The 26,397-nt window shown below is 33.1% G+C and overlaps 6 protein-coding genes across 6 annotated transcripts; 3 read left to right on the top strand and 3 right to left on the bottom strand.

Annotated features, from left to right (window-relative positions):
- Positions 1 to 2,180: 2,180 nt before the first annotated feature.
- Positions 2,181 to 7,889, top strand: MOT1 (DNA-binding ATPase; the record flags this gene model as incomplete). Its single annotated transcript, XM_001646431.1, has 1 exon — positions 2,181 to 7,889. The coding sequence occupies one exon, from the start codon at positions 2,181 to 2,183 to the stop codon at positions 7,887 to 7,889; it is 5,709 nt and encodes a 1,902-aa protein (XP_001646481.1).
- A 93-nt stretch (positions 7,890 to 7,982) lies between these two features.
- Positions 7,983 to 9,641, bottom strand: PCH2 (Pch2p; the record flags this gene model as incomplete). Its single annotated transcript, XM_001646430.1, has 1 exon — positions 7,983 to 9,641. One exon carries the CDS (start codon positions 9,639 to 9,641, stop codon positions 7,983 to 7,985), a length of 1,659 nt encoding a protein of 552 aa, XP_001646480.1.
- An 818-nt stretch (positions 9,642 to 10,459) lies between these two features.
- On the top strand, positions 10,460 to 11,878 carry SEN54 (tRNA splicing endonuclease subunit SEN54; the record flags this gene model as incomplete). Its single annotated transcript, XM_001646429.1, has 1 exon — positions 10,460 to 11,878. The coding sequence occupies one exon, from the start codon at positions 10,460 to 10,462 to the stop codon at positions 11,876 to 11,878; it is 1,419 nt and encodes a 472-aa protein (XP_001646479.1).
- Positions 11,879 to 12,153: 275 nt separating this feature from the next.
- Kpol_1048p51 (uncharacterized protein) lies at positions 12,154 to 18,321 on the bottom strand (the record flags this gene model as incomplete). The annotated part of the gene is made up of 1 exon (XM_001646428.1): positions 12,154 to 18,321. The coding sequence occupies one exon, from the start codon at positions 18,319 to 18,321 to the stop codon at positions 12,154 to 12,156; it is 6,168 nt and encodes a 2,055-aa protein (XP_001646478.1).
- A 1,305-nt stretch (positions 18,322 to 19,626) lies between these two features.
- On the bottom strand, positions 19,627 to 20,559 carry Kpol_1048p50 (ceramidase; the record flags this gene model as incomplete). Its single annotated transcript, XM_001646427.1, has 1 exon — positions 19,627 to 20,559. One exon carries the CDS (start codon positions 20,557 to 20,559, stop codon positions 19,627 to 19,629), a length of 933 nt encoding a protein of 310 aa, XP_001646477.1.
- A 3,528-nt stretch (positions 20,560 to 24,087) lies between these two features.
- On the top strand, positions 24,088 to 24,840 carry Kpol_1048p49 (uncharacterized protein; the record flags this gene model as incomplete). The annotated part of the gene is made up of 1 exon (XM_001646426.1): positions 24,088 to 24,840. One exon carries the CDS (start codon positions 24,088 to 24,090, stop codon positions 24,838 to 24,840), a length of 753 nt encoding a protein of 250 aa, XP_001646476.1.
- Between the last annotated feature and the right edge of the window lie 1,557 nt (positions 24,841 to 26,397).

Below are 26,397 nucleotides of genomic sequence, written 5' to 3'. Positions count from 1 at the left end.
ACGGTCTGGTCTTTACCAACGGAACTGAAAAAGCACAGCATAAACACCAAAAACCAATCAAACAATGTGATATATAAAGTAAAAAAAACAGTAAAAATTCTTGGAGAGAGGAGAGTGTAACGTGGGACGGGACAGACAAGTTACTTATTAAAACAACTCAATCTTGTGTGGTGATAAATAAAAAAGTACCAAACTAGATAGTTTGGTACAGCCAATACCCAACAACGTAGTTAGCAACCTTTAATTTATATGTGTATGTGTATGTGTATGTGTATGTGTATGTGTATGTATGTATGTATCTTTCTCCCTACAATTAAATTAAGCTTCATGTCAAAAGCTCTCTTTCTCTCTCTCTGTTTCTTGGTTTTTTCTAAATTATTGTTCAGTGCAGTGGCTGGACCGCAACCTGGTATCATAGCGCAGCACAGGTACATAACAATCAATCGATCAATTGATCATAGGGAAATTAAGAAGAAGCAGAATAATAATACGCCAAACGCGTAAGAACAGTCCAACAACAGAGTACAGTTTAAATTATGCCCTGTGTGTCAGCTCGAACTTTACTTCTTGCCCAGCGCCCCCTCTATCTCTCTGTATCTCTCCCCCATTTCAATTTCATCTCGTCAGTAATCCTTCTCAACGAAACCGCACTGCACTGCACTGCGCTACACTACACCAAAAACCAATAAAAGCCAACCAGTAAAAAGAAAAACACGACAAAAAAAAGCATTAAATAACACAAAAAACATATTGATACTGAAAATAGGCTGATCAGTCCAGACGTGCCCCCGAAGGAAAACAACTCTTATTATTTTTTTATGTTTCTTCCCGTACTGTATTGTACTACTTGCCAATACAACTCCCAAAATCCAAAATCATCGTCGTCGTCGTCGTCGTCGTCTTCAAGGAAGTTTAACAAAATGTACTACGCTATACCATCCCATCTGAGACTACTCTTTGTAATGCCTTTCCAAATTCAATGGATCAATTGCTGCACGGCCCCATCTCTAGGTCAATAAAGACAGAAACTGATTTTTATATTTTCTTTTTTTTGTTTTCTAATGTTTTTTGGTTTTTTGGTTTTTTGTTTTGTTTTGTTTTCACAGATTACGTTACTTAGTACACCATTTTCTTTCTACCCTTGCCTTCTTCTTCTCCTTTTCTCTATGTCTTGCTCTCTCTCTGTCTCTTGTCAAGCAAAATTAATTTTTTTATCATTATTTTTTTTGTCGCCTTTCTTCGCTCGTCTGCCTGGAGTTCCCGTAATCCATTCCATGTATATGTGTATATATATATATAGAGATATTCAGATGCTACTTTTATTATATTCTCTTGTACTAATTAAGGTGCTTTTTATGTGCGAGATGGCCCGTTAAAATTTGTGCTTAGTGGTGTTTTGTTTTCGTTGTTTTTTAATTTTAATTTTAATTTTAATTTTTTTTTTGTTATCTTCAAGTTTAGGCCGAGATATATAAAAAGGGCGGTTAATCCTTTTGTGAACTTTTATTATCGGTTTGTTTACACAGACGGAACCACAACATACACTTGCATTTTAGCAAAACCGTCATAATAAAAACCATTGTTGTTTCCTTTTTTTTAATTTTTTTTTTAACGTTACCAGTACTTCGGTTGTTTCTGGATATACGTAGTTGCCACACCTTTTTTTTTTTGGCTTCCTTTTTCTCTTCAACTGTTTCGGCGGCTAATTTATTATTGAGACCGGCGAATATAACAGTAGGGTTAAGGTACACACATACAATCCAAGAGAACTTTGTTATATTACAATTGCATTATTATAATCTCTTTTCCCTATTTTCATTTTCATTTTCATTTTTCATTTCATTTTTTGTTTCGTGTCATTTATTCTTTCACGTCTCATTGTGCATTTACTTATAGGCTGGGAAGAATCACTCACTGTTGTATTCATATTACTTCTAGCATCTCATTATCAAGCATATTCTCCCCCTCCCTCCCCCCTGCGATAACATATACTTGTAATTTTAACGCGCGCGCTTAATTTATTATTTACTTTTTTTTGTGGCTTCTGTTTTGTGTTCTTTTCCTCTTGTAATTGACCACAAAAACGATACAAAAAAAAGGTATACCGAGAAAATAAAAAAAATTTGGGCGGCTAAAAGTATTATCTCACATATAGATACTCACAAACATAGACTCTCAATATGACATCTCAGGTTTCAAGACTAGACAGACAAGTTATACTTCTGGAAACAGGTTCTACTCAAGTAGTACGGAGCATGGCGGCCGATCAGCTAGGTGACCTGGCAAAACAACATCCGGAAGATATCCTACTACTTCTATCAAGAGTGTATCCATATTTATTGTCAAAAAAATGGGAAACTAGAGTCACCGCAGCAAGAGCAGTAGGTGGTATAGTCGCAAATGCAGAAATTTGGAACCCAAACAAAGATGATGAGGACAACAACACCATAGATATCAATGTCAAAAATGAAACAGATATTATACAAACTGATGAATTTCAAGAAAATGCAAAAATTAAAATAGAAAAAGATATGCAATTGAAATTAGAAGAAATTGACGAAGATGAACTATTAGATGGCGATAAACCTTACTACTCGCTATCAAATTGGAACTTATACGAATTATTCAAAACTGGTAAAACTTTATTAGCATCAAGTATTAATGATTTTAATGATAATAACGACATAAATGCATCTAGAAAAAAATTAATAAAAACTGATCAAAATAATAATAGTAACGATGATGACGATAGTAATAGACAAAACAGCAATAATAATCCAAACATATCTGACGTCAAGCAAGAGCAACAGCAGCAGCCAAATTCAAACGGTGGTTCCAAAAAATCAGCTCGTATGCTTGCAATGGCAAAGAGAAAACAGAGAATGCAAACTAAAAATATATCAACCAAACCAGTCAATTTGACAGAAAGTTCAGTTTCAAAAAATCTGTTGAAATCAAAAAATGGAAATAATAATAATAACAATGTGAAAAACGAATCTTCAACACTTGTAAACCCAAAAATGGAAATCACTGAGCAATCAGATTCAAACAAAATAATGCTAGAAGCTGTCGTAGAACCGATCCTAGAAAAACACGAACGTGTCGCAGGCTTGGTTTGGCAATTTCAAGGTATCTATGAGTTATTATTGAAAAATTTGGCTCATGATAATTGGGAAATTAGACATGGTGCAGCTCTAGGTTTACGTGAGTTAATGAAAAAACATGCTTCAAGTGTAAGCAGACTTAAAGGAAAATCTAAAGCTGAAAACGATAATAGAAACTTCGCAAGCTTAGACGATTTAGCAACTAGATTATTAACTATATTCGCATTGGATAGATTTGGTGATTATATACATGATACAGTTGTAGCTCCGGTAAGAGAATCCGCAGCTCAAACGTTAGCTACGCTATTAATACATTTAAATGATGAACTTTCAATGAAGATTTTTAATGCATTACAACAACTTGTATTTCAGGATTTTATAAACACACAGACACAAAACTTTAAACCAGAAGATGATGAATTTCAACAACCTCAACCAAATATACAACTTAAGGTATGGGAGGCTACACATGGTGGTTTATTAGGAATACTTTATTTTGCAAGTATCAAGCAAGATTTTTTGAAAAATAATTCGCTTATGGACAGTGTCGTTAGCATTGTGTTATACGGTTTGAATCAAGCTGATGACGATGTCCAAAGCGTTTCTGCATCCATCTTATCCCCAATTACAGATGATTTTGTCAAATTGGAGACGTCAAAAATAGATTTGTTAATCACAACAATATGGAATTCATTGACTCATTTAGATGATGATTTATCCTCTAGTGTAGGATCCATCATGGATTTATTAGCAAAGTTATGTAAATATGAAGAAACTTTAAATTGTGTCAAAGCAAAAGCTAATCAATACCCAGCAGAATGGTCATTCAAATATTTGGTTCCTAAACTATTTCCATTCTTACGTCATTCTATTTCATCTGTAAGACAATCCGTGTTGAATTTATTATTAGCATTTTTATCAATTAATGATGATAGTACAAAAGGCTGGATAAATGGTAAAATATTCAGATTGATCTTTCAAAACATCATATTAGAACAAAATCCAAAGATCTTACAATCCTCATTCGATGTATACACGAAACTATTAAATGTATATAAATCGATGGAAGCCGAAAAAACATTGGACCATTTATTAAGTAAGCATTTACAACCAATGTTACATTTATTAAATACGCCAATTGGTGAAAACGATAAAAATTACAGTATGGAATCTCAATTCATCCTAAAACCATCCCAACATTACAAACTACATCCAGACAAAAAAAGATCCTTATCAGAGGCTACTATTGAATCAGATATTCCTGCCCCGAAGAATAGTGAACATGTTAATATTGATGCCCCAATGATTGCAGGTGATGTCATGTTGCTTGGTAAAGAAATTATAATTAATACTAGAGTTATGGGTGCGAAAGCATTTGGTCTAACATTAGCTATGCTTCAGGAGTCGACCTTGCAGTCATTTGTTTCAAATGTTTTAGTTAGATGTCTGGATTTGCCGTTTGCAACGCCAAGAATGTTGGCAGGTATAATATTAACAGATATTTGTTCCAATTGGTCACTATGTAATGTAAACAATCCTACAATACCATCATTTATCTTCGATGTATTTGGTTCTGTATTAAATGAACAACTGACGAATAGAGATAAACTTCCTCCATTTAGAGAACTGGTACCAAGTCTAAAGGCATTAAGAACTCAGTGTCAGACCCTTTTTTCGACATTTGTTGATGTAGGATTATTACCGAAACATAAATTACCAAGCATTGCTATCATAGTTCAAGGTGAAACAGAAGCTGGACCAGAAGCCTTTGGGATTGAAACTGCAGAAAAGGTTCATAATGAATATTATGAAAAGATGTTCAGGTCATTAGGTAATTCTTACAAATTGCTTGCCAAGAAACCTCTTGAAGATGCAAGATATCGTATTCTACTAGCCATTGAAGCAGCAAAGGAAGCTAAATTGGCCCGCGAGTGCAGCATTCTATCAAATTATGCTTCTGTAATAATACAATTTGATGGTCTTCCAGAAAAGTTGAATCCAATTATTAGGTCCTTAATGGATAGTATCAAGGAAGAAAAAAATCTAAAACTGCAAGAAATTTCAGGTAATTCGGTCATTCACTTAATCAATAAATTATTATCCAATAATAAAGCTGGTGTAGCAAATAAAGTAGTAAAGAATCTATGTGGATTCCTCTGTGTTGATACCCAAGAAGTACCTGAATTTTCAAGCAATGAAATATATAAAGAAAATATTTTAACATTAGTGAAAGAAACTGCTGGTTTAGGTCTCGTGGATGATGCAAGATTAAAGCGTATTACTGACGAAGCACATATCAAACGTAGGGGTGGTTTATATGTAATTGGTGAAATATTCTCCAAATTTGGTGATAACGCATTTGATATTGAACAGTTAAAGACAATTATTTTAGAACCAATTAAAGAAACCATTAAATCAAGTGACGAAGATATTAATTCAAAGAGAGGACAATCTTTGGTTGATGCAATGGGTATTTTACGTGCAATCTACATGTTTATGTCACCATTTATTCAAGAAAATCAAGTTCTCCCTTGTTTTCCAAATTTACTGACGCTGTTAAGGTCTAAATATTCAGTTTTAAGGTATTCTGCTGCAAGAACATTTGGAGATTTAGCAATGATTAGTCATGTCGCAGTGATGACATTTGTTATTGAAAATGTTTTGCCTTTGATGAATAATGCAGGTTCTGTGACTGACAGACAGGGTGCAACAGAATTGATATATCATTTATCAGTTTCCATGGGCACTGATATCCTCCCATATGTGATCTTTTTAATTGTTCCATTATTAGGTAGAATGAGTGACACGGACCCAGATGTTAGAGGTTTAGCTACGAGTACTTTCGCTTCAATTATTAAATTAGTTCCATTAGAAGAAGGTATAGCAGACCCAGAAGGATTGCCAGAATCTCTAATGGTTGGTCGTGAAAGGGAACGTGATTTTATCCAGCAGATGATGGATCCATCTAAAGCTAAGCCATTCAAACTTCCGGTGGCAATTAAAGCTACCTTGAGAAAATATCAACAAGAGGGTGTGAATTGGTTAGCATTTTTGAATAAATATCATTTACACGGTATTCTTTGTGATGATATGGGTTTGGGTAAAACTTTACAAACAATTTGTATCATTGCAAGTGATCAATACCTCAGACAGGAAGACTTCAAGGAAACGAAGTCTGTAGAAACTAGACCTTTGCCTTCTTTGATTATATGTCCACCTTCATTAACAGGGCATTGGGAAAATGAATTTGAAGTCTACTCTCCGTTTTTGAATGTGGTAGTGTACGCTGGTGGTCCTAGTACAAGACAATCTTTAAAGGAAAGGCTTGCTGATGCAGATATTATTGTAACTTCGTATGATGTTGCTAGAAATGACCTTTCTGTTATTACTAAATACGATTATAATTACTGTGTTCTAGATGAAGGTCACATCATTAAGAATTCTCAATCTAAACTGGCAAAAGCTGTTAAAAGCATAGCGGCAAATCATAGGTTAATTTTAACTGGTACACCTATTCAAAATAACGTCGTTGAGCTGTGGTCATTGTTTGATTTTTTGATGCCAGGATTTTTAGGTACTGAAAAAATGTTTCAAGAAAGGTTTGCAAAACCTATTGCAGCATCCAGGAATAGTAAAAGTTCGTCTAAAGAGCAGGAACAAGGTACTTTAGCTTTAGAAGCTTTACATAAGCAAGTATTGCCATTTATGTTAAGAAGACTGAAGGAGGATGTTTTATCCGATCTTCCACCAAAAATCATTCAAGATTATTATTGTGAGTTAAGTGATTTGCAGAAACAATTATACAAAGATTTTGCAAATAAGCAGAAGAATGTAGTCGAAAAAGATATTCAAAATACAGCAGATGTGGAAAATAAGCAGCACATCTTCCAAGCCTTACAATATATGAGAAAATTATGTAATCATCCATCATTAATTTTATCTGAAAACCATCCACAATTAAAACAGGTTGATGAATATTTGAAGCAAACTGGATTAGGTTTACATGATATAGTAAACGCTCCAAAATTAGGTGCGTTGCGTAACTTACTCTTTGAGTGTGGTATAGGTGAAGACGATATGGATAAGAAGTCGACTGATCAATTAGTTCCAAGCAATACTGTTATTTCACAACATCGTGCTTTGATTTTCTGTCAATTAAAAGATATGTTAGATCTTGTGGAGAATGATTTGTTCAAGAAATACATGCCGTCTGTTACTTACATGAGGCTTGATGGTAGTGTTGATCCACGCGATAGACAAAAGGTTGTCAGAAAATTCAATGAGGACCCATCCATTGACTGTTTACTATTAACAACAAAAGTCGGTGGTTTAGGTTTGAACTTGACGGGTGCAGATACAGTTATTTTTATTGAACATGACTGGAATCCAATGAATGATCTGCAAGCGATGGATCGTGCCCATAGATTGGGTCAAAAGAAGGTTGTTAATGTTTACAGAATCATTACTAAAGGAACATTAGAAGAAAAGATTATGGGTTTACAAAAATTTAAAATGAATATAGCATCAACTGTTGTTAACCAGCAAAACAATGGATTAGCATCAATGGACACTCATCAATTATTAGATTTGTTTGATACCAATAACGTTCCAAACCAAGATAAAGAGGAAACGCCTGTAGAATCCAAAGCCATGGATGACATTGCTAACGAGACCGGATTAAGTGGTAAAGCAAAGGAAGCATTGGGTGGATTAAAAGAACTATGGGATTCATCTCAATATGAAGATGAATATAATTTGGATAACTTTATAAAGGCACTGCGTTAAAGTATCAGATAAAGCACGCATATTATAGTTGTAATTATTTTATAAGTATTGATAGATTTAATTTTATTATATTTCAATTTCTATACATATATTCTAAATTTGGCATATTGAATGTGACAATGCGATTAAGAATGAATCCAAATTTATTGGCAAACCTCTAAAGTGTTCTGAAATACATTTCAAGGAAAGTTTTTTGGTATACCTACCACTTAGTTTTTTTTTAAAACATTCTTCACTTAAAGTATCCAAGATTTCATTATACTTTTTGTTCTTCAATACCACTTTCCGGTAATTTGACCTCAAAATATTTAAATCCAATAATTCGCTAATGCTTGATAAAAGAATTTGTTTTATGCCCATTCGAGAGGGATTCCCAATATAGAATATACCATCTGAGCGATCTAAAAAGGCAGAATCTAAGGAATCTAGTAAATTAGAGGTTGCCAGAACCAATAAATTATTATATTTCTTCAAAGAGTCTAAAAGCGTCAACAAAGTGCTAACGACACGAACGCTGTCTGTCGTTTCGTTTTTGCTTAATAGACTGTCTCTCGAAAATGCGATAGCTTCTACCTCATCTATTAACAGACATACAAATCGACCTGTGGATTCATTTAGAATTAATAGGTTTTCTATATCTTTAAAAATATTTGTTAAATTTTTAGCAGACTCACCAAACCAACGAGAAAATATTCTTGAACAAGATATTTCTAAAAGTATCCCATTGTAATTATCAAGTTTGACAATATTTTCGTTTCCAGTTATATTTCTTATAGATAATTTTTGACAAAGAGCCTTACATACTGTCGTTTTACCTGTACCTGGTGGACCATGAACCAAAAGAAGTTTGTTATTACCATTATGAATCAGATCTTCCTTGGAATTCGATTGAGAAATAAAATTGGAAATTTTTAAAGATATTGTAGAGTAATTGTATAGGACCTGTTTAATATCTTGATCAAAATAAAGTGATTCCCACAGATTTTCGAACTTTCTAGACGGTAGTAGATTGACATTTATTAAACCCAAAGTTTCATCAGATATTGGAAGGAAATCTATATGACTCTTACTTCTGGGAAAAGAATTCAACGTTTCACCTTCAACACTTGATATTTCGTTACTATTCTCTAAATCAATTTTATCGAACTCTTCTATCGGCGGTTCTTTATCAACACCTACGTTATTAGTACAACAGAATAATGACGTTTTATAGTATCTATTGTTAATACACTTCTGTGATTCTAAAAAGGGATTTTTCATAGTCTGGAAGGTGACTCTAATTAAATTATGTATTTGATCAGTTTCATCCACTTGAATATCGTCAGGGAAAGTATCAGGTAGAAATTCACAGTATATTCTTTCAATAAATAATGATAATATTAAGTTATCTTGACCATCTTCTGTACCGCAAGTTCCATTCGAGAGCTGTTGCTGATGCAAAATAACTTTAACCAAACTCTTTATAATCCTTGTTTGAGCCTCTGTAGGTGGTTCAGATATCTCAATGCTTCCATGGCCTTCATTTAATAAGTCCTTTAAAGTAATAACTCTGCTAACCAATTCATCATGAGGTAACCTAGACAGCATTCGCTCAATAACATTTGTAATAGTCTTGTTAAACAATTTTAGTTGCAACATATAACCTCCATCAGCTTCTTGTCCACATTTGTCACTTGAATAATCTTCTTTCAAGGATTGATAAACTAGCCTGATAGTGCTCTGTCTAACTTCGACATCAACGATAAATGACATTTTAAATCTCTTGAACTCTCCAGTTCTAGCTCTTATATCTTTCTTTTCTTGCACCAGAACCAATGGAAATACCAGCAAAGTGAACAGAACTTACAATCAACAATTTGGGTTTTTAATTCCCAATTCTTTTATAACAGTGAAATAAATACAATTAGCCGCCAATGCTCGAATATGACCCTTTTATATATACACTTTATTATTTGTTTTTAACACGAGAAAGAGAGGGAGACTCTATAAAAGAACCAATACCTTCCAAATAACGTTAAAAGGTCAACAAAACAATGGAACCGTCAAACATCTACCAGCGATGAACGGATGGTTGTTGGTTAGTGGATCTTTTTATATTGTATTGTTCTGAATAGTGATCCTATCCTTTTATAGCCAAATTGGTTTGGATTATAGTACTGATAACAAAATTATAAGTTGAACTGGAGATTCAAATGGACAACCTCTAGTCCGCAATGGTGAAGCTATTGGTGTTGTTGTAGTAGTAGTTTTATATGGTATGGTTCAACGTCGAGTGTTTTAATACTATTTGATTGACGTTCCTGTTTGGTATTGGTTGGTTGGTCAACTTAATTATTATCAACATTTTATGGCGCTAGCATACGTTGATTATCAAGACACTTTAAAAGTTTCGGCTCATCGATAAGTTAAAGATGAACAAGAAACTTGTTTAAAAAGCCTTAGAAGAAGTGGGAAGTAAACGATTAAGATCACTAATCTATAGTTCTGATGATTTTATTGACCCCTAAATAGTCAATCTGAGGGAGATTCTCGATTAGAGTGGGCCATTTTTAAGTTCCTGATTCAAGAAGATGCCAGGACAATTCGAAAAATCAAATAATAAAGATGATAATGATGATGATGTGGATTTAAAGAACTCTACAAATGCAGTAGACTCTGATTTGGATGAAGATGAAGTACATCAGGATTGGTCACAGGTTGCTAAGCTTACGAAGAAAGCATTGAAAGCAAAATTGCCTAAACGTGGTGAGAAGGAATACGAACCTGATGGAACCGAAATACAAGATGCTATGCTAGTTAATGCTAGAAAGGCAATGTATGATACTCTGTTTAATTCAATAAGAGGATCCATGTTGAAAAATCAAGTCAAGGCATTTTACATACCTGATAGACATGTTGCAATAATTCCTCATCCAAAAGGTAATTTTTTGCAAACAATTGGTAGAGTAGATAAAACAGGTATATGTTATTTGAATTTTTTGGAATTTCTTTATCTGGCTGAAAGAGGTACAGTGACTCCATTTTTATGTAATGATCTAAATGACATCACAAATGGGAATGAATATCAACTGTCAATCCAAGAGATATACTCATTTTTCAAATCCCAAAATGAAATGGACAATTTCCAAGTTTATGCTCATCTTAAAAGATTAGGCTTCATCGTCTTCCCTTCAAATTCATTTGAATCAGGGAAAACTACTTTTTACCCACCCACATCAATATTCAAAAAATATTTTGCTCCGAGTTTATTCAAATCATTCTATTTAAGGATTGGACTAATTTTTTCGAAATATTTTAACTCCATTGCCAATGATATTTTTTACTCTACATCCAATTTTCATTATATGAAATATTTGAACTCTATCAGCATTTACAAAAGTTTGAATAAACTGATTCCATACCATAAAGTCCCAAAATCAAAACTGGAGTTACTAGACCAGAAATTTACAATCGATCAACTTACCACAACTAATCGTGAATTCGAGTTAAGTTTTGACGTTTGGAAACCACAGGTGAACTTTAAGAAAAAATGTCCAAACCTTCCAGATTTCCAAATCGTTGTATATAATAAAAATGATGGAAGTCAACATTTCCCAACTTATCACGATTGTCAAAGTATATTTAATCAACTGGATTATAAATTCGGATTTGTACAAGGCAAAGATGACTTCGATTGGGATTCTCATTCATATACTGATGAAAAGTTAAGAGCAGAATATCTATCATCGCTGAAATCGAAGGCAAAACAGTCAAACGCAAGCATAAATACAAAGGTTGAAGGCAAAAAGAAGAAAAGAAAGATAAATTCGTTTCCACCACATGTTCAACAAAAGATGAGACTAAAAAATGGATATCGTAGTTTTCTGCTTGCAGTTATTGATGATGGTATAATTAGTTTTACAAGGATGACTGAAAGCGATTTTGGTTCAGAAAATGTGTGGTATAATCCAACCAATTCTAAGACGAAAAGACCAACTAGAAAAAAATAGATTCCATTTCGATAATTCAAAATCACACTCCTGCATTAAACTTTGCATTAAATTTAACTCAATTTTTTTAGCAAGAAACCAATTATATATATACCTTTAATATTTTATAGAATGGAATGAACATTAAGGTGTCCTGTGATTGCTCTTCTTTTGAAAAAATAAAACATAAAAAAAAAGAAGGATCGATATAAGTATAATTCATTACACAGTTCATTAAAATGTGATAACTGTATTTAAATGTATATAATATTATATATATTATTCGGATAATTTCATCAATTATTATCCATTACATTGACATAACCTCTTCCTGTCCTCTTCTTTCTCCTTGTATTAACAGCTGGCCCAGAACCAGTCAAACTTAATAAGTCATCAAGACCATTGGCTTTTTTACCTGACAAATTAATACCAGAGCTATTCACACTTGGTGTTCTTGATGGTGGATCTGATGTAATTAAAGATGGCGGAACTAGAGTTGCTGGTGAGGGAGATTGGTTACCCATGCTAGCAACGATACTTGTCCTTTCTCCAATATTGGCATTAATACTATTTGTGGAGCCTGATCTTGGTTTCGATGCAGGTTCAGTATTCTTCCTTTTCACTACAGGTGGTGGAGGTGGTGGAGCAGACATATCTTGTTTTTCTTCCTCTGTGGAAGTCTTATTAACCCATCTCTTTAGCTTTTCATCATAATAAAAGTTCGTTTTTTTATGGCCAAGTTTAGCTTTGATAGGTTTCTTCTCATTAGGATCCTTTTTCAACCATCCAAACCATCCAGATTGGTTTGAACCGTTATCTGTATTAGTATCTCTTTTCTTTTGTTTTTCTAGTTCTGCCCTCTTTCTTTCACGTTCCTTTTCTTGTTCTTGAAGTCTCCTCTCTCTTTCAGCTTCTTCTCTCTTTCTTTCTTCCTCTTTCTGTCTTTCCAATATTTCATCTTCATCCTCTGATTCGTCCTCTATTATGTCATCATATTGATGCTCCATAGCACTTGGAGAAATTGATGAAACAGATCTAAAGTTGGAACTTGAAGAAACTTTAATAATTGGATCGAATAGTGCTTTTGATAGAGGTTCTGATTCTTTTATTGGACCAAATCTTCTAGATGGTATATTCAATGCCGAGTCATTCTTGTCAATTGTCAAGATTGCATCCGCAGAGGAAATATTCTTGGTGTACCCTACTTTAACATTGCCAAAATTATTTACACCTAGTGAGTCGGTACTGACCCCATTTCCAGATATACTACTGACTTGACCTCCAATTTCAGGCGAACTAATATTTGAAGGTTGATAGGATTTTATACCTTCATAGGGATTGTATTTTGATTTTATATTATCTAAGCTAGTTTGGCTTTTTATAGCAAGACCCTGTAAGCTATTGCCTTCAAATGTAATTGGGTTTGCTGATGAGATTATAGAGGGAGTAATTAATCCATTTGATTGGGATTCGAATACTTCCATATTTTCTTCTACTTCTTTATTCATGCCATTTTGTTGAATGGTTGGATTTTGGTTAATCGTTTCCACGGAAGATTCCTTGTAATTTTCAATCAATTCACTTCTATCTTCTCCTGACTCGTTAGAATAGTTGAAAGCATTATCTTGGTTCTGTTCATGGGTGGTTGAATTATCTACTTCTTCGATTTTATCCTTCAACTCATTTTTATCCACTCCTGCAATCAAATTTTCTTCTGATTCTAGTCCCAACTCTTCTTTATTGGTGGTAATAAGATCGGATCCTCTATCCAATATTGGGGCTTTTGGCAGGGATTGTTGCATATGCTGGTTATCGTCGGATTCATATGGCTGTGTTAAGGAAACTGTCTTTCTCAGCTCATTAACAGAATGGTCTTTCTCTGACGCCTCAGAAATAATATCATATAGAGGGGCGTTCTTTAAAGCAGTTCTGGAATCTCTTGAGATACTTTTGCTTGAAGGAGATCCATGAGTTTCGCTGATAGAAGAACTATGTGTAGGCATATATTGTTCAGTTCTTACTCTTCTTAATTGGTTGGGGTTACCAGATGCAAAAGGAACAACTGGGGTAAAAGAGTGAGGTGAGTGCAATAGTTTAGAATCAAACTTTGGTGGTAAATAAGGATTTCCATTATTTGTGCCCTTATATTGTTCATTCAGTAACGAGCTAGGTCTCACAGGACTAATCATGTTTGTTTTCTCGCTTGACGATAATGATTCTAATTGAGTCTGAGAAGTCCTATGAACCGAGTTCTGGTAAGGAGTAAATTGTGCTTGTGAATGGGTCTGTGTTATATCTAACATAGAAGAATTTCTTGAAGTTACGGGAGTAAAACCATCAAATAATTTCTTTTCTCCTGTGGCCGGAATCAATGAGTCATCATCACCACCAATGAATTTATTGAACGATTTGTCCAATTGATCCCAAACACTACTTAGTTTAGGTTTCCCTAACCAACTATTGCTTGAATTCATCATCCTAGTTGATAACTCAGATAGACGGGCACTGATATTTATACATAATGGATCTTTCTTAGAGCTTGACTTCAAAATGTGAGATATGTGATCAGTATATTTTGAGCATAATGGTATCAAATCTTGTTCAAATAAGCAGTATGCATGGTATAGTTTAATAGGAAGTAAGTCAATGTTATATTTAGCTTTAGGATCCTTACAAAAATTGAAATCGTAAATTTCAGACCACATCATACCACATGGAGTTGATGGATTACCGACAGAAGAAAATAACACAGGAGAATCTTGAACTATAGGTTTAGACGACAATGGCACGTTTGCTATAATAAAAATAATGCATGCAGGTAAGTGTAACGACTTCTGTTCCAAAAATATACCAAATTCTACTAAAAATTCAAAAACAAGAGGTGGAACTTCGATATGTTTTGAAGTTGAACCTGGTATTGTTTGTGGTTTAACATTGTTCAAAATTGCTGCTACAATCATATGCCAATTATTAATTGCCCATAGGCCCTTGTTATTATCTAAATATAATTCCTTTACTGCTGTTTTTGCATTGCCTACAAAAACTTGAAAAATTAGATATAACAAATTTCCAGCATTTTTAGAACTATTATTTGATTCTACGAATTCATCAGAAATGTATCTCTGGATAACTTCTGCCCATTTATCTTTTCCTATCATACTTCCTACCAATAGAGACATAGCATAATCTTTTTGATCTAGAGCAAGCTTCAATGCATCATCATGCTCTCCTGTTTGTAGATATGCCAAAATTCTAGTACGGGAATTTGGATCCAACCTGTATGCATTGAATTGGGATTTAGTCTCTTGTGAAGACCCATGTGATAAAACACTCATTAAATCATCAGTGCTATAAAGGAGAGAGGCGATATCCTTCAATGTAGTGTTTTCGGATAACTTTAATTTCAAAATTTCAAAAATTTTGGTGTCTAATGAAGTGGCATTGATGTATCTATTATTTAAGACTTCTTCTATCCATTTTAAAATATCATTATTTTTTGTTCTGCCCTTAATTAAGGGACCTGGAAATGTCCTTAGAACCTCAGATGGTTTGCATATGGTATTGTAATTACTAACTGAGACATCTGATACTTCAGCTGCATTAGAGACTGCGAATGGACTTTGTGAAGCAATTGATGGAACCGCATAAGTAATCTTATTTGATGATCTCCAAGAAATGATTGGGAATTGCTTATTCAACAAGGCTTCATTATCGATAGGTACAGTTTGCTCATTAGAATTATGGGCATATGGGGTATTGGAACGACCAACTCCTGAAGTTTTGGCTGGTCTTTTATTTGAATTTGTTGGTGGTACAATCCCACTCATAGCTGGATTAGAAGATAACAAAGGCGCGGACTGATCCATTGAATTTTGTAGCTGCATTGTTTTATTTGGTGCATATTTTGAACCAGAAGCCTGCATTGGAGTATAAGTATGAGACCCAGTACGATTATGTGAATACTTTCCAGTAGTTGAATTTAACCCAGGTTTGTTGGAATTGATATTATTTTGGATACTTGGTTGCTCTGATAAACGCTGTATTGTCTGTTGATTCATCGCCTGCTGGTTAGTTTGAGGAGATATGGAATTTGGTCTGTTGTATCTCATTGGTCCTAATGGTTCTCCATGTGGACCGGTGTTACCAGAGATTTGCGGAGCATATTGAGAGGAAACATTGCCAAGTCTTGTGTTTGTAGGAGCATTTAAAGGTGAAATTGGCTTTCCATAAGAGCCAAGACTACTATCTATAATAGGAGGTTGTGACTGAGTTCCATAAGTAAGGCTTGGCTTTCTTAACATTGAATTAGGAAGGACTATACTTGCTTGTGGAGGAACCGAGTTTGAGTTTGTGCTACTGCTTTGAGATATTGGCACAGATGCATATGGGTTTTTTGGAAGTGATAAAGGATTAGATGCAATGTCATTTATTGGTGAGAAATTCTTATTACCGATACCTTGTTCCTTTGGTTGACCAAATGCAGACATTCTCCTTTGAACAGGTATAGCATAATTTTGATTAGCATTAAAAGTACTCTTTGGAATAGGAACAGGTTTTGCGTGCACTTTTTCTAAATTTTTGGGAACCAAATCTATAGGAAAATCATATGCATCAGATTTCTGTTTTTCTTTGTTTAATTTCTCAGCAACCTTTTGATTTGCATCTGAGTTCGGTTTACCATTGCTAATATTTTGTTGGAAAGGTTGAGGTGGGACAATTCCAGTAGATGATGTTGCACTTCTGGTACTAGCCATTGTGGTCATTTTCGATGTAGCAGGAAAAGTTGATTGTTGAGGAATAGGTTGTGGTACCAATGTAGGATCGTATTTCGATGTTGGTTTTGTATTCTTTGAAGATGTGCCAGAAATGCTGACACGCTGAGAATCATTTTTCTCTTCTTGAGATTGGCTGACTTTTATTGAAGAATTGTCTAGAGATTTAGAGAGATTCATTTCAAATTCTTCGTCAGAGTCAAGGAAACTATCATCATCACTATCTAGTTTAATTGTTTGGTCATTATCCTTTTGAGATAAATTGATCTCATTATATTGGCCAGACATATTGTCGGTTTCTAGCAAATCTTCATCTTCTAATAAATCATCATCGTCCTCAAGAAAAGAAAATTTTTTTTCCTCAGTTTCTGCTCCTATTTCCTTTAAATCAATATTTTCATCAATTTTAGGATAGTTAATATTGTTACTAATGTCATCGTCATCCTTTATATTTGTTGCTTCCATTGTATCTTGCTTCTCAAAAACTATCGTTTCATTGTTGATACTTTGTTGAGGAACGTCATCCAAAAAACCATCACTACTGGTGTTTGGAACAAAATTCTCTGATGGTTCATAATTTTCTTGGTTATGTTGTGTTAGGTTGGTAAAAAATTGTTCATCAGAATGCATAGTATTGGAATCTTCGGTGTCAGAGCCAACCAGCATTTCATCTTCAATTAAATGGGATTTGGTTTCTCCTAGTTCTTCTGGTAAAGACTTCTGTGTAAGTACCTCTTCCTCTTCTTTTTGAGATGGAACTAGTTCGGCCCTTTCTTCTATAAAGTTTATATCTTGGGATTCCACTTCAATGGGGTTGATATCTTCAGAAATATCTTGAAGTTCTTGGTTATCAGATAAAATATGTTGTCCATTATTATCTATGAATTCTTCCTGTGCAACTTCAGCTGATTCTGCGTTGTCGGAAATGAGCTCATCTTCGCTTATACTAATTAACTGTTCAAGTTCTTTAGTAGCTTCTGAAGTAAGGTTATTGTCTGTTCCTGTTTCAGTATTTTTCTTTAATGTAGGATCTGTCAAATTTCTATTATCATCAGACTGAACCGCAACTTCTGTTATCTCTGAGTTGGATGTATATTCTAATTCTTGAGTGTGATCAATAATATGTTCGTTGATATTGGTGGTTTCAACAGCGACTGGTACTTGCTCATAAACGGTATCATTTTTATGAATATCAACGTTATCAGTAATACTGTCAAATACTTGAATTTCCTCAATAAACTCTGTTCTTACATGTTGTAAACTATCCCCTTCAATGATGTTCAAAATCGGTTTTGGTACGTCAATTGAAACTGGCTCCACATTCATCATAGAAACATCCTCGGAAGACATTTCTAACAATGTAGAGACAGAAACTGGTTGTTGTATAACTGGTGCCGAAGAATCAAGTTCATTATTCATTTGTAGCTCTTCAGACACAGGAGTTGGATTGGCACCCTCTCCAACATCAACGACATCAACTGGATCATGCTGTTGATTGATAATCTCAGGATACTCGGTATGTGGAACTTCGGTAATGTCGCCTTCATTATTCAAAACTTGTGAATTATCCGATATGGATTCTTCAACAGATATATTGGCGTTCACATCAGGTTGACCCTTCAGCACAGCTTTCTTCTGTTTCAGTTTTTGCTTCTTCTTCTGATTTTTCCTTTTTTTAGCCTCTGGAGTCATATCTTCCTATATATTATGCCTTTACTGGAGGGATATCTAAGAGCTTATTTCGTAGTATAACCTCTTATAGACAAAAGAAAAAATAAAAATTCGAGATAATAAATAAACAAATAATGTATATTTTACTTATCCTATTTTTTATATGTCTTGATGAACTACAATCCAGAAACACCAGATTGAAGTATTAATATATATAATACCTTAACAGTCTTATTTAATTTAATCTGTTTGGTTCCTTGGCATGCATTCGAATATATTGTTTCCTTTGATTAAAGTTGGAAAACCTTTAAACTTTTATGAATATTTGGACATTTTTGATAATTTTGACGTGACGGTCACGTGAAATATTCCAAATCATATATAACGAAATCTAATAGATAAGAGATAACGAGAGATATAACTTTTGGTTCAATTGAGAGGACTAAAGAATACCTATCTTAACCCCAATACTATGAAGCAATCTTCTCTGTCATACTCTACCCTTTGAATGTACATTATCCTTATACATATTGGCCTATTTTTGTTTTATTGATATCCTTTAAAACTCTGGTGATTACCCTGGGTTAGTTTAGAACAGTTTGTACAGTACTTTCTCTGAAATCTATTGTTTTAAGATAAGGTCACGTTTGTATCATTGTAAACGATGTGGTTAATACATGCCTATATACATATATATATCTTTCGTAGTAACCTATTAACTAAAGCTTAGCCATAGTTATAAGATATTGATGACGACAGATAATATTTAATCATTGCTTCATTTACACTGCCAAAACGTAGTTAGCTCAACCTTTGGTCATAGCATCTATTTTGGGGCACTTAACCCAGATGTACTAGTTTTTTTTAATTACAGGATAGAGTATATTAGAATATTTAAATTGCTAAACTACAAATATAGATATAATAGTATTGTTTAATCAAAGATTTCTATCACCAAGAGTGTATTAGATGGAAAGGACTTAAGTAAATGTTATTTGATTTGATTTTTGTATGGATTCTATTTCCCCTTTGTTTGATTATAATATCTTGCAGTAACAATGTTTGTTTCCCTTTTATATTTTGAACTCATGTAGTGAAAACGAATGTGTCATAAGTGTAATCATGTGGATTAGAATAAAATTAAAACGAATGGAACTCGTATCTGTCATCTTCCTATCAAAGAGTCTGCAGAATATCCAGTTTTAAATGGAATCTGATATGCATACATATTTTTGGTATAGCACAAATGTAATTAATAAATTAATTTTTTGCTTTAAGGTTAAAACTTTTAAGTGAATGGGAGAATAGGATAGTCAATAGTAATAACTACACTGAAACTTCAGGTGTTGCGTAGTTACCTAAGAATTCATATGAGAAGTTGGTGTTAATAGCATGGTCATTTCTGACTAGTTCTGGAAGAACTCTCCATCTCCAGATGAAATTGACATCCTTCATGCCTTGGGTTAAAACTCTCAAGTATTGTAAGAAAACAATATAGTAGTAGACACCTAACCCAGTTAGAACGTGCCACCAACCATGTAATTCTAAGAAGATACCTAATGGTAACTTCAGATAACTTCTTCTAATATTAATCCAGTGGGAACAGAGACGAATGTCTAGTTGCCAAGATAAGAAACCAGCGCCAAAAAGCATAATACCGATTGCCATGCAATGAGTTAAATTCTTCTTAGCTCTTGGATTTCTAACATGTTTATAGTTTAACCAACCTGCAATTATAACTACTATACCTGTTAAAAATGCGTATGCAAATTCATGAAATAAAGGATTTCTATTAATAATGTAGAAAACGGTGATACCGATGACTAAAACAGAAAGAATGAAGCCCACAGCCCATTCAATCCTATCTAGTTGCCTCTTGTTACCTTTATTATTTGGCTTATTCTCTAAATATTCACAAATCATACTCCAAGCAGGAATGGTTGTAGCATAAATCATTGGTAATTCATCTAATAATTGGTAACGGTACAACAGCGTCATATGAAATAACCAAGATCCTACACCAACAACAGCAAACCCAGCCCCTATTAATATAAACCTTAATTCCATTTGGTTTCTATAAGCACAATAAGTAGCATAAGATGCAGTAATTAGATAAGTAATATTTGAAATAGTATTTGACCATTCTGCAATATATGAAGAAACAACGTAATTCTCTTCACACCAATCAATAGTAGCAGTTACATTACCCCAGTGGCCATCTATTGGAGTCTCTGGATAAGGCCATCTTAAGAAACCCATCTTAAAAATCAGTGAATGAGTATCAACAATGATATCTGTATATAAGGGAGAAAAGATCTAAACTTCTCAACTATATATCTATGAGATATTAACAGTTCAGTCAGTATATCAACTTTATATAAAAATCTTTTGAAAACAATGAAAATGTATATATCCTGAACAAAATCGGTTACAGTACTTTTAGATATGACAGTTCAAAGATATTATACCCTTTCAACAACACTTTCCGTTCAATGTATCTTAAGGTAGGTGTGCAATATATGTATATGTATATATATCTTGTTACAACTTTGTCCAGATTTAAGAAAGTTAAAATCAGAAAGGCTGAAAACTTGTCACCAGACAAAACATCTTCGAGTCTTGATACAATTAATAACTTAAATAAGAATATTAAAAAGTACCATTAACTTGACATGTTTAACATATTTCGAATGAACTCAGAACATCCAAGCCTTCATCCAAAGTTCAGCAAGATATAAAATCACCACAGGTAATGATTCTTCAAGGAATAGAATACGGAAACTTATGGAATGTATGACAATTGTTTAAAAGCTGTTGCGTTTCTTGTAGCAATAATTTGCTTTTAACTTCAAGGAGTCGTAACGTAGGTAAATGACGCAGTTTTAAAACTAATTAGATTGATTGATTACAAGAATTGATCTGATTCGAATAAGAAACCTCTTGCCTAGAACTTATTTATCGTTTTTATCGTTTACACTGTCTGCTCTCGACAATAAGAATCTTTATAAGAAGAGTTTGTTTTTACCAGAATTGGTAAAAGTAGGAAAGAGAGGGATTAGTTTATTAAGTTACATCATTCGAAAACGATTGAAGGAAGAGTAGATAACTATTATGGTTCGAAGGCGTATATTTAGTTTCCCTTCATTCAACTGATTTAAATAGTGCTTATACCAATTAGTTTTAATGTTTTCTTGATTCTGGGGTTGTAAGTAACGTCATCGAAGTTGAATTCTCTTTTCTAATCCAAATTCTTGCTAAAGGTCCAGATCAAGAGGTATATATATATATATATCGGTTGTTGTAAAATAGATATATTTTGTTAGTAAAATGTAATTTAGGTAACTTGAGAAAGGGGTAAGAATGATTTTTATAGCTGTTGCAGTTGCTGATGGAAAAAATATTACTTTCGAAATGTATAATGTATCTCTCTCTGTTCTTATTGCCTTTGGTGTTTCAATTTATATAAAATAGGATTTCTTGAGAATTGTTTAAATAGATGGGTTCACCTTAGTGTTGCAGTAGATAATGCATATGATAGGTTCTCAATAATATTTGAAAGTAGAGTTCGCATATTTCAGATAGTAAATGAGTTTAGCGTAATCATATATAAATAGTAATCAATGGCTTCTTATTCGAAGACAGTAACAGGAAGTGTATATATGTGATAATAGCATGACAAAGGAAGAAAATCATTAGATATATTGATTTTAATTCAAATAACTATCACTGAATAAAGCACATTTCTTTTGATACTTTGCGATGTATTTCGAACAGTTTTTGAGTACTTGAGTGGACTTTCAGAAAATACACTTTTAAATACTCATGGTATATTATATATATGGTCGAATGAACCTCGAAAAGTTATAAAAATATATTACACCATTAAGTATTTGGTATTTTACATTCAGAGAAGAACAATGAAATAAATTGAAAGAAAACACCTCAAACTTGAGTAATACAACTAACTAGACCAAAATCAAATACAAGTGCTGTCCATTTAAAAATTAAAAAAAAATACGACAATAAAGGTAAAAAAAACAAGAGTAAAAATAACAATTAAAACAGAAGCTTAATATCAAAATAAAAGTCACCTCTGTCTCATACTATCAGTAGTAACCCCCCAGCTCACATTAAGTTTAAGAAATTATCCAATCCAATCCAATCCAATCCATCTCACTAAACATGTCACGACAAGAAAGCAAGCCCAAGACTTAATAAGTTTTTTCTATTTTCACTTTTAGTATATAGAGAATTGAAGACATATTTTTCGATATTTAGTTAAGACAAATTAGTTTGGTAACCTAATTAGCTAAGAACACATTACATAACCATATTGGCTTATAATATCATTGTAAAATAATTCCAAGAAATATTTTGTCAATTAAAAGAATATTCTACTTGCTGAATTAACAGTTGTCTTTTGTCAAGCATTAAAATAACATGTATTAGTTATGTTACCCATCAAGAAGTTTCTGTCGTACTATACATCTCTTCTAACAAGGCAGATGGACAACGAGTCAAATGCAATTGGGATAGGTTCGGGAATTTATTTGTTAGAGACAAACGAGTTCTCTAGGGATAACCTTTCACAGAACCTATAAGGGAAGGCTACTTAACAATAAGCCCTTTTTTCACTTGGGGAGTGGTGATGTAAGATTCATACCTGAAACTTTCCTCGAGACAGAAATAATCAAACTAACAACAGCAAGCGAATTGGGTTCATGAACCGAGATCTAACTTGAAGAGAGAGCAAAAGCTGCAATTTATTAGAAGTATATTACATCTTCTGTCGGATGCTAGATCTTGGATCCAAATGTCTGCGATATCCATGTTTTTTTTTTCTAGTGATTCCTTTACTAGCATTCGTATATGTCTTGGTTCAGTATTATTATAAGTTGTTTCATATCATGAATCAATACATTCTATTCAACTTTAAGTTTCTCTTTTGTGTATTTGAATCCCTTGAGTAAGTTTCAGAACTATGAGAAATCAGAAGAATTCTCAATTGGAAGCTTATTGGGTATTATACAACTCATCTTTTTTCAAAAATTACTTGATTTGGGCAATATTAATAATTTATAACTTGGGAAAAAGTCATGAAAATTCAAGTACTCGATATTTTTTAATTAAGTTTCGAGTGTTAAAGTATTGGCATTACTGAATAAATTCCATTTCCTAGATTTCGTTCAATCAGTACCTTTTTTTTTCCTTGGGATTTTTAACTTTCAATCTAATACTATTGGGTATGACGTCCAATTGTTAACTTTTGTATTAACAAGAAGCTTCTTAGTTGAGGGAAGCAGCTAAGGAATAATAGGCGGTTCCTTATTTCATGCCTGGATCAGGAATTTTTCTTGTATTGTTGCTGAAATGTACTTCAAAATCTTGTTGATTTTAGTATGTTTGTTTTTATTCATTTCATTTGATCTTGACACATACATCACTTGAAATTACCCACTCTGGAATTCATTGCTATATGACTTCAACTCCTCTCGTTTATGTAAGGTTTAGTAATAAGTCACTGTGGGTAATCAACCATTTATAGTTTGTATAGTGAATGGCCAAATCAATATCAATTAAACGTTGGATTACTGTCCAACTGTCATCCATGAATATCCACCTTTTTGTCCAATTGTCATGGTATAAAAGATTAATGATATCAATCAATCTGAGGTTCAATGAAAAATGTCCTCTCTAATTAATTTGTCTCTTTAGTATTTTTATTTTGTTTCATCTTTTTTGCATTGATCAAAAAAGGTGAGATAATTTTCTTTGAAAAAAGTAACAATGCAATTAATTGATTTCATCTCTGTTTTGGCTGCCTCCATCTTTTTGACTTTGGCTCAAGCTTCAATTCCTACCAGTTGTTCAAAATTTGACAACCTAGACGCTTTCCAATGTGTAGCCACAACCGCTTGTAATGTTCCATACACTTATACCATGGTATACAGTTGGGGTGTCTGGAGAGATCCAGAAGACAAACACTTATATGGTGTCAATCACATCACTATTTGTACTCCAAAACCTGGTTTAGAAACTGCCACTTCTAAGACTACTAAAACTACTGATGCAACCACTAAGTCTAAGACTACCACTACCATCACTGGTACTTCAACAACTGTAGAATCTACAGAACCATCTCCAACTGTCGCTACCACCGCCAGTGTCACTGCTAGTGATTCCAATTTAACTACTTCAACTACTTCAACTTCTAGTTCTTCTTCTACATCTGAAACCACTTCAACTACTTCCACCACCGAAACTACTTCAACTACTTCAACTACTTCCACCTCCCAAAGTACTATCTCCTTCCCAACTATGTCAATGAAGCCATTTCCAACTATGTCAATGAAGCCATTTCCAACTATGTCTATGAAGCCATTCCCAACTATGTCTTTCAAGCCATTCCCAAAGTTTCCAGCCTTTAGATTCAACAGACCAGTTCAAACTACCTTAACTACTGCTATTTTTGCTACAGATGGTCACCCAGATATCAAAGCTGGTGAGTACGCTCCATTAACTGAAGAAGCTCAATTGTAATGAGATTGAATAAATAAATTGTCTTTATACTTTCATTTTCATTTTCAATATAGCGTCTAATCATAATTTATAAACGAAATTCTTAGAATTAACTTTCTGGACTTTTTTTATGAACTGCAGTTTATAACTTTATAAGTGTCAATTTTGTATCTATAATTTATGTCATGGGTGTGTTTTTTTTTTACTGGTATAAATATTCTTATTCTTATTTGACATGTTGATAAGTAGCCATTTGTTTCAGTAGGAGCGAAATATTCTTAAGCGAATTATTATATATTTGCATAAATCTTGGGATTTTTAATATTTTAGAAAGGTCTGATTTTTTTTCTTTTGTAATTTGCATTTTTTTTTTTGATACTATATCAGAAAACATTTCAAGAAATGTTAAAAAAGATTTTTGAAATTAGTTCACAAGTTCTAAAAGTCTTAAAAAGACAAATTATAAAATGCTTTTTGAATTGATAAAGTGTCAGAATTCATAAAACTTAATATTGTGTCTTTTTCTTGTCCGAAAGCTCTAGATCTATAAAAACTATGAAAGTTTTGCCTATTATGAAATGATAAAACAATTGTTCTTTTTTATGTTTAATAGGGAGCTGTTTAAGGATAAATTAATTAAAGGTATATTGCAATTAGATCATTCAAGTATTTTTAACGTTTTCTTCAGATTTTTTTTCCTATCCAAAAACAATTCACTAAAGCTCAAAGTTACTTAGTTGGCAACGTTTGAAATTCAACAAGATATAGCCAAACATAAAAATGTTACACAATAATGCCTTTTTTCATAAAAGTAGATTAGATATTTCTTGATGTGCCATTTCTTCTTATACAGTTAGCTGCTTTTGAGAGGATTATTCTTTTCTAATTCGAATTAAATAATGAGGTGAACATTTCGTTATAGTCAAATTAAAATAAAAGGCAATCTATCGTTTACGATTTATTTATAGATCTTAAACGATTTCTTTGTTAATTTACTTGTTAAATAATTTTTTAAACAAGGGGAATTGACGTAATACTTAATTAACAAGAATTCTTTCCTTATGTCTTTATTGATCATATCTCAGATGTTTAAGATTTCAAAGTATTAGACAATTTACTTCATTGCTTCATATATATTAATCCAGTGACACCACAGTAATTTGACAAATAGTGACATAATTGTTACTAATTGTTTTCAAATAACATATCCTGCTATCTCATTTTTTAAGTGAGTAATAATAGTACTGATAGCAATAGTAGCACTAACAATATACCTCTGTAGTTTTTATAAAAAGGAAAGGCAAAAAAGATCAGATGTGTACTTCAATTACTTCTCATTTAATCTCAGGGCTTATGAAGTCAAGTCTATCCCTAAATCTTTATAATAATCTGTTTCAATTAAGAGATAGTTAAGTCATCTTACCCCGAGATTATTGAATTGTACCCAAAGGTAAATTTAACCAAGCAATTAATAAGTCTCAATTAGATCTATTTAACAGAGAAATGTATCTATTCCGTGGAATAAGCTTAAGCCATTCTAATACCGATCTTACTTGTTCTCAGTTAAGGCCCAACCAT

Source organism: Vanderwaltozyma polyspora, genomic scaffold (genome assembly GCF_000150035.1).
Source record: "Vanderwaltozyma polyspora DSM 70294 KpolScaffold1048 genomic scaffold, whole genome shotgun sequence".
Classification (NCBI taxonomy): Eukaryota; Fungi; Ascomycota; class Saccharomycetes; order Saccharomycetales; family Saccharomycetaceae; genus Vanderwaltozyma; species Vanderwaltozyma polyspora.
The sequence above is the reverse complement of the archived record's forward strand: the minus strand, read 5'-3'. Positions and strand labels throughout refer to the sequence as shown.